Source organism: Malus domestica, chromosome 02 (assembly GCF_042453785.1).
Source record: "Malus domestica chromosome 02, GDT2T_hap1".
Classification (NCBI taxonomy): Eukaryota; Viridiplantae; Streptophyta; class Magnoliopsida; order Rosales; family Rosaceae; genus Malus; species Malus domestica.
This window is the reverse complement of record NC_091662.1, coordinates 30133568-30142304: the sequence shown is the minus strand read 5'-3', so window position 1 is coordinate 30142304 and position 8737 is coordinate 30133568. Positions and strand designations below refer to the sequence as shown.

The 8737-nt window shown below is 35.7% G+C and overlaps 2 protein-coding genes across 3 annotated transcripts; both read left to right on the top strand.

Moving 5' to 3' along the window:
- The first annotated feature begins 852 nt into the window (after positions 1-852).
- Positions 853-5340, top strand: LOC103408505 (cell division control protein 2 homolog). 2 transcript variants are annotated; one of them, XM_070817788.1, is made up of 9 exons: positions 853-1184; positions 1611-1653; positions 1753-1937; positions 2868-2988; positions 3446-3619; positions 3891-4054; positions 4210-4297; positions 4397-4450; positions 4982-5340. In XM_070817788.1, the coding sequence occupies exons 2-9, from the start codon at positions 1645-1647 to the stop codon at positions 5069-5071; spliced, it is 885 nt and encodes a 294-aa protein (XP_070673889.1). In that variant the 5' UTR covers positions 853-1184; positions 1611-1644; the 3' UTR covers positions 5072-5340. The 2 variants fall into 2 exon arrangements, with proteins under 2 accessions (XP_070673889.1, XP_070673890.1); XM_070817789.1 differs by lacking the exon at positions 853-1184 and adding an exon at positions 1460-1507.
- A 1791-nt stretch (positions 5341-7131) lies between these two features.
- LOC103417421 (uncharacterized) lies at positions 7132-8229 on the top strand. Its single transcript, XM_029094226.2, has 4 exons — positions 7132-7417; positions 7587-7697; positions 7821-7901; positions 8035-8229. Exons 1-4 carry the CDS (start codon positions 7196-7198, stop codon positions 8197-8199), a joined length of 579 nt encoding a protein of 192 aa, XP_028950059.1. The 5' UTR covers positions 7132-7195; the 3' UTR covers positions 8200-8229.
- The last annotated feature ends 508 nt before the right edge of the window (positions 8230-8737 follow it).

Sequence of the window (8737 nt, the reverse complement as noted above, 5' to 3'; positions counted from 1 at the left end):
TGGAGGTCGGATAGAGGAGAAAAGACCAGGTCAAGCAACCAGGTCAGTGACCTGATCGCCCCAAAAAGGGGGTCTGTAGTAGCTTTCCCGTTTTGGAAAGTTTTTATGGAATTTTCTAGAAACAACTTTATTTCTAGCACTCTGGCCAATTACTGAATTGCCCTTCTACTTAAAATGCTTCTAACTTCTTCTGTTAATCCGTAATCGAGATCAATTTGGGCCTATACCCTCGTGAAATCGAGCTCTACCTAACCAACTCAAGAGTTAACCAAAAAGATCGAGAAACATTTGAAATGATCCAAATACCCCTAACTTCACTTTTGTCAAAATTGGAGAATTTAATGAAATAATTTCAATTAAATTTCCAACTGGTCGAGATATCACAAATGTAGTATTTGAAAATAAGTGTCTTAAATTAATGTGCTCCTTCCTTCACAAATCTATCAAAAATTTTGATATGTAGTAATGTGGCACATACAGGGGCTCATCTGTCTAATTAAATACTGTCATGTGGATTAACAATATTTAAATAATAAAAAAACAATTTTGATTTTTATATAAATGGAAAATGAAAAAAAATCTTCTTCTTCACCACCCTGACTTAAACATGTGGTACTGCAGTGGCTTGGCGCCGGAGGGGTTGTGAGGCCACAGGAGAGCTAGGTTGCTGGGATGGAGGCTGATCGGAGAGGGAAGAGACGGGGCTGTCATTGAAGGTTTCTTTTTCTACTATTTATGTTTTAATTTTATTTTTGAAGTTTTAATTATATTAAAATAAATTATTTTAATTATTTAAATAATTTTAATTCACTTGATAATATTAATTAAATTTGTAGAACTCAGTCACATGCTATATCAACACATACCAAAACTTTTGAGAAAATTTTGACAGAAAGAGCACGTTCATTTTCGACACCCATTTTTAAAGACTATCAATTTTATGTACCATCGTGATGTGGCTAATTAATTTTAAAAATCATTTGTGATAAAAATTAAAAAAGAAACTAAAATAATAAAAGCTAGTTTGAAGTGGTGGTGGAACCCAAACCCAAAGGAGTACTGCCAAGCAATTAGGGCTCTCTTACCTCCTCCTCCTCCATTCTCTGCGGTGAGGACTAGCACACGGGCGCAGAGAAGGAGACAGAGGAATCGAAGTCTTAGGGGTCCAGAGGAGGATCCGTCCCGTAAGTGTTTATTTCTACTTACTCTTTTGCTTCTTCAAATTGCTTGCTTCCGTAACGTGGATGTTTAAATCTGTAAATCGAGCTCACTGAGCATCGCTAGTCACTGATGTGTTGAGGTTTTACTGATGATTGAGTTTTGAGATATGGTGGGTTGATCTAATGGTTGTAATGCAATGTATGTTCAGTGAATGTGAGTAGGAAGGAATTGTGAAGAAATGGATAATCTCTTTAGTGGTTGATTTGATAGTTGATTTGTTGTATAATGGGCAGTGAAGTAACAGGGATTTTACGGTGCGAATGGCGGTGTTTGAGAAATGATATGGGTCTGTAAGATGAAAGTGTGGCCAGTTTTAGTGAACTAGGATGGTTTGATTATGTTTACTTGAAAGTTACAATTGATACGGGTACTTTCGCTGTTTCCTTTAGGTTTTGAAGGCTTGGATTTTAGCAGAGAGATTGGATGGACCAGGTTAGTGATGGTTGTGCCATTTTCTTGCTTTCTGATCTTTGATTGTTGTATTTTTGTATCGATAAATTTTCTTTGATTGTGATGTTTGCGGTTTTGTAGTACGTGAAAGTTGAGAAGATTGGTGAAGGAACTTATGGAGTGGTTTACAAGGCACGTGATCGTGTCACTAATGAGACTATAGCTTTGAAGAAAATTCGCTTGGAGCAGGAAGATGAGGGAGTGCCAAGCACTGCTATACGTGAGATTTCCCTCTTGAAAGAAATGCAGCATGGGAACATTGTCAGGTATTTATTACATCCGTGTATTGGACTAATTTCATCAATTTAGTAGTTTATGAGATAATTATTGGAGTTTTAGAACAGGTGCATAGTTTCCTCACTGATCAAGAGATGGATGATTTTCCCAATCTACAGCTTGAATTTACATGTTTGGGCATTCAGCTTTTCTGAATCATAGAACTTCTGAAGGCATTACCTGTTGTTGAGTAGATGAAAAGTAGACTATGATCTCAAGTTAATATTTTATTTTTGGACCATATTTGATTTTTAGTTGTATCATGTGCTTCTTCCTATTTGTATTCTGTTCTTAATGGAAACTTAAACAACTCAATCTTTTTTTTTTAAAAGGATACGATTATACTGAAAACAAAGAAAAGATACTGAGAGGCTTGTATAAGACCATCCTGAGCAAAAAAACCACTACAGCTCAGGAAAAAACTAACAGCTCCACATAGCTGACAAAAGAAAAATGATGAACCAGAAAATAGCTGCCTTCCAATCTAGCAAAATAAGGAGAACGAAATTCCTCTAAACTGTGGGCAAACTGATGCCCACAACACAGACAAAAACTGAACTCTATCCCAAACATTCTCAAAACCGGAGAATATAGCATGACTGACCTTGATAACCACCGTTCTTTTACTTTGCTCTGAGCATGTTGTTTTCCTGAATTGTCTGAGCTTGACCAGGGAACTAGCATTTCTTTCAGTGTCTAACTAATGTGTAATTTCACAGCATGGCCCCCAAAAAATAAAATAGCAACGTGGGTCCTCATAGAAATGTTTAAAACAAAATCCTTTTGTTAAGTGGAAGACAAACTATACTGTTAAAAAAAAATTGATCTGGTTTTGTAGACACATATCATCTTTCCTTAAAGCTTGGTTGTGTTGCAAAATGATTTATATATTATAAATACTTATGGATATTGCTTGACAGGTTACAGGATGTAGTGCACAGTGAGAAGCGCTTGTATCTGGTTTTTGAGTACCTGGACTTGGATCTGAAGAAGCATATGGATTCTACTCCTGAATTTGCAAAGGACCCTCGCCAAATAAAAGTGAGTCCCTCTGCACATTAGAAGTTCGGGCATTCTTTGATATAGAGACTTTTACTTTTAGAAACCTTTAAATGACATGGTGTCCATTGAGTACTTATGTGGTCAGAAAATTATGGTATTTCATCTCAGTTGCAGTTTTCTATTTTTGTTTTAAGAAATTTAGCTTTGCTAAATAAATGTTAGGCTATCATCTGGAAGCTTTGTATTTAGTTCCTTCTATTACATTTTTCATTCATTTACCTGTGCAATTCTTCTCTTAGTTTGCGAAGCAGATTTCAAGTCCTTTACGGCCCAAGTAGTGTGATGCTTGTGATCCTTAATTCTAGTTTCTACTGAGGTTACCTTACATCGGTCTTGGAGTTTTCTTGTGTTACGTAATCTATCCCGATTTTGACAATAAACTATTGAATTACTAAGCTTACAATGGAATTTAATTGGTCATGTCCTCTTTCTGCAGCTGTTTCTTTACCAGATTCTCAGAGGCATTGCTTACTGTCATTCACATAGAGTTCTTCATAGAGATCTTAAACCCCAGAATCTGCTGATAGATCGTCGTACCAATGCACTAAAGCTTGCAGATTTTGGACTGGCTAGAGCATTTGGTATTCCTGTTAGGACATTTACTCATGAGGTTTGAATGCGTCTCTAGTAGATCTTGACATTTCGCTGTTGCTGTAAAATTCAGATAATTTTTCTTTTCTTAGCAATTGAAAGTGACAAAAAAAAAAAAAAAGATGTGGCAGTTAGTAACAGTAATATGATGCAGTCACATGTACTGAAATTAAACTTTCTAACTGCAACATTTCGGTTGTTTGATATGTTAACAACTGAGAGCTATTGGTGTGTGTGGGTGTGCGCTTTAATGTTAAAAAAAGTGATTTATTTATGGTGGTTCGCCATAGGTGGTGACCCTCTGGTACAGAGCGCCAGAGATATTGCTTGGTTCTCGCCATTACTCCACTCCAGTTGACGTGTGGTCAGTGGGTTGTATATTTGCCGAGATGGTAAACCAACGGCCTTTATTTCCTGGGGACTCTGAGATTGATGAATTGTTCAAGATATTTAGGTGAAAGATTCCCAACCAAATCTCTATGCTTTAATTTCCTTATTTTTTTCCTTTTCGTGGAAGTCATATGCATCCAAATGTTTGTAAACCATATAATGTGTTGCATCATCCTCAATAGATCCTATCCCACTCACACTGTTGCTTTTCATATGAAGAATCATGGGTACTCCGACCGAGGATACATGGCCTGGAGTGAATTCTTTGCCTGATTTTAAATCTTCCTTTCCGAAGTGGGGTGCTAAGGTAATAAAACTTTATGCGTGTTGCTATGTACTCCCATTATAAAAATCGTCAACCTATGTGCTATTGATAATATTAAGTAAAGCATCCTTTACTTTGTAGGAGTTGGCAAGTGTAGTTCCAAATCTTGATTCAGCTGGTGTTGATCTTCTCTCAGTAAGTTCAGATTCAATTTCTGCACTTCAATTGGGAAAAGTTGTTCATATACATACATCAACACTGTGATTCAATTGTGAGTATTAATACAGTTCCTAGCTGATCCCACAAAGGTGTTAGTAATAACATATGGGCGGAGTACTAGAGTAGAACTTGAAAAAGGAAAAGAAACAAAAAAGGGTTCCTGGACTTTGATATAGCCTGGAAGCAACTCCATATGGGTGATTTTTGTTGTCCATTGTTCGTTCTACATGATAATTTGTTATTTTCTTTTAATGAGTCTTTTTTGTTGTCCATTGTTCATTCTACATGAAAATATCTTATTTTCTTTTTAATGAGCCCAATCCTGCAACATGACAACTTGAGGAGTTGGATTTGTCAATCTCTAAAGTTTTATTCCAATCCACATGACATCTAGAAAATTGGAAAGGCCTTGATAGAGGAAGAAAATGAATGATAAACACAAATAAAAGTATATATTTTGCAGTGTGGGTTTTATATCGTTGAAGTACTTTGTTTTTTATGTTCCAGAAAATGCTCTGCTTGGATCCCAGCAAAAGGATTACGGCCAGGAGTGCTCTTGAGCATGAGTACTTCAAAGATATTGCGTTTGTACCCTAATGCTCCCATCTTCACTTCCTGGCAGAGAATGTTTATACTATAGTGTAGCATCCTATGAACTTTGTTTGAATGAGAATTTGTGTGTTGTTTGTGATTTTTCCTCATTCCTCAGACAGTTCCGATTCGTTGATTTCCCCTTCAGCGCCTGCCCTCAAGTTTCTTTCCTGTACCTTCAACTTTTACTCTTCATAATATACAGCTTGTAATTGACAGTTCATGTCCTGTGAGAAACAATTTTCCTTCGAGGAATGTAAAAGATAGGTTTGCTTTGGAGATGTTCTCATTTCACTTGTTCAACGGAAATGATGCGATCTCATTTTCATCTTCCTACCGAAGCAGGTTGACCCTAATTTTGGCAGGAGTTCTTCCTGGGTGTTATTTGTTGAGAAATTGTTATGATTGATAGCCAAATGCGTGCCCTGTTATGTTGTCAAATGAGATAGGAACGCTTAGATTTTGGAATTACTTGCTTCTCAAGTTATCACACTGGCTTGCTGCATTATAGCGAGGGTAATTATGTTTTTCTATTCTGGCAAGCATGGCAGAATTTTCTTTTTAATGTTTGGTTGGGAAATGATAACACTCTTTTTCTTCCACTAGACACATGCTTAGTCATGTATGTTTTTTCATTCGATCGTTCAATTTGGTGATCATAAATAAAGAAGGGTATTCAGGAGAAAGAAAAATGGTGTGATTATCAATGGGAGGTGATTTTCACTTTTTTTGGCCTCTTAGACTCCTATCTTTTGCCATTATTTTTTTACATCAGATTGAATAAATCAAATGAATACTACTAACCTAATTAATCACGGTGTGTAAGGGGCTAAGAATGACGTGTCTATTATTTTCCATATCAATTTATCGTTTCCCATGAGTAAATGACCATTTTAATATAATGACTGCAAAGTGAACTTTCGTCATTGAACTGAGTCAATTGACTCTCAATGGTTGAAAGGGAAAAGCTGATTAAAAGAAAAAAAATGGAAAAGTAATTTTAAGACGTGACAGCGGAAGAACCACTTATTATTTTGATTTAACGATACTTCTTTCACTAGTAAATAAGAGATTTTAAATTGGACTCTTACTAAAAGCCTATTCAAGCAAAATTATATGGTAGGCTTGTTGGGTGGCTTAGTCCAATTTAAAGTTGACAGAGGAACACATCTCCTCGTTGCTTGAAGCAAACGTTGAGCCAGTGTTGCCATATTTTCCTTACAGTTGCCCACATTTAAAAATGAGATGGCGTCCACTTGTAAATTTGACACTTCAACTACCTTCGTGCAAAAAATAAAGGAAATATGATCGCTAAGGTTGTAAAATGAAGAGAAACTTTTACGGGGATGTGACAACGTGGCAGTGGTAGTGACACCATGGCTTGATAAAAAGATGACACGTGTACAAGTTTAAAGACATACTGCGGGCCTGAACATTTTTTATTAGAGTATTGGTTTTCATTATATACTCTTCTGTTGCACTTTTTTCCTTGTTCATGTAATTAATTTTATTTGATTTATTTAATCGAAGGTTAGAAAAAATGAATTTTAACGAAAAATTTTGGTATCGTTTACTTTAACGAAAAACCACATTTTTATACTAAAAAATCAATCATGGTACTATTCACTTTACCCTTTATTTTGTCTTTATCTTTAAAACTCAAAGTTTTCAAACTCTTTTAATTAATTTTCCTTTAGAAAAACAATTAGAGTCAATTCTCTTTCAGTCAAAAAATAAAGTGCTTATTATCGTTGTATAACTATTGTACGGATTGGGCTTAGATAATGATGGGAGTCTAAAGACTTGGAGTAAATTGATAAATAGAAGTCAAAACATTTAAAGGGTATGAATGTTAAGTTAGGCATATATATATATAAACATGTTTACATAAGAACATAACAATTCATCTTGTCTCTGCTGCGATTGAGAATCATGTCGTCGAAAGAAAGCATGAGAAGAGAAGGCCTACCAGAAAAGGAAGGGGAGAGACAAGTTTGAAGCAAAACCAATTGCGACACGCGTATGGAAGTAGAATGTTATATATACGTGGTGGGGTTTTTCATTGGTGGAAGCAGATAGATGTAAAAGGCTAATTGGATTTGGAACTTGTTGGAGTGACAAACAATTGAAATGCAGAAAATGAATAGCCTTGGAAGTAATTCCATTTCCAATAGTAGTGGGAGGCTGTCAACGGAGGAGAACGACGATGATGAGATTTCGAGGCTGGCAATATCGGCATACCAAGCTAAAGAGGAAGAGATCGAGAGGAAGAAGATGGAGGTTAAGGAGAAAGTTGAACTTCAGTTGGGTCGTGCTGGGGAAGAAACTAGGCGTCTCGCGCAGATTTGGGAAGTAAGTCCTACAAATTAACTCTACTGTTTATTATTTTTATATTTTATACCAAGCAACACTGGTATAAGTAGGAGAATGCTCTTAATTAATTGAGCTGCAAGTCTTGCATAACTCGATCACTTGCTAATGAAGCTATGATATATATTGCGCTATCTTTCCAACCTAGTAGAAGCTGGAAGTGATGGGAGATCCCATGAGGAAGGAACTTGCAAATGTAAGGAAGAAAATCGACATGGCTAATCGAGAGCTGAAGCCGCTGGGACTGAGCTGCCAGAAGAAGGTGCAATCTAGCATTTCACACCAATATAAACATTCGATCATGCATCTACTCTGCTGGCATTATATGTATATATTCTTGAAAATTAGAAGAAAAATAAACATCATCTTATCTGTCAACAAACAGGAAAAAGAATACAAAGAAGCCCTGGAAAGATTCAATGAAAAGAACAAAGAAAAGGCTCAACTTGTAACCACACTTATGGAGGTAATTAAACGTAATAACTAAATTATCATTAATTACTTGTCCAGGCCACAAATTTAACTATTTTTACATGCATGGCCTTCTGCACTAATTGGAACTTGTTCTTACAATTTGTTGTAATCTGCTTAATTACCAGCTGTTGACCGAGAGTGAGAAGCTGAGGATGCAGAAGCTAGAGGAGCTGAGCAAGAACCAACACTCTGAAATTTTCTATTTCAATTTGCATCTTTTCCAAAAAGATAATTATCAATGTAAAAGATTAAAGACCGAAGACGAACCTGCATTCAAAGTTTTATATTAAAACACCAACGCATGCAATTACTAATTTAAATACGACACGCATGATTTTGCAGCTCATATATTTCATCAACATCAAATGTGATAGAGTCTAAATTCGGTATGTCAAAATCATAAATTTACATGACGCGTACGTACGCATTAATGTATTAATATAATTGACTAGCGAGGATGAATATACAAAACAAAGAATGATTTACTGACATGTATGTATATGCACTCTGAGACGTCAATAAAATTCATTCAATGATCAATTTCTGTGATAGCATATGACATCTTTTTTTTATAAATAAACAATCTTTATGATTCTCTTATTAGAATCCCTATAGTAAACCAACATTATTTCCTGATGTTAATATAAGTGAGTAGTCACTTACTGCAACTGTCTAATGGTATTCCTCTTCATTTACAAGTGAGAGGTCTTAGTTTTGATTCTTGCTAAAGGCGAAATCGAGCCACATTATTGTTAGCTCATTGTGAGACTAAACCTACCCATTTTCCTTAGTGTAAATAATATCGTTTGTTCAAAAAAAAAAAAAGTG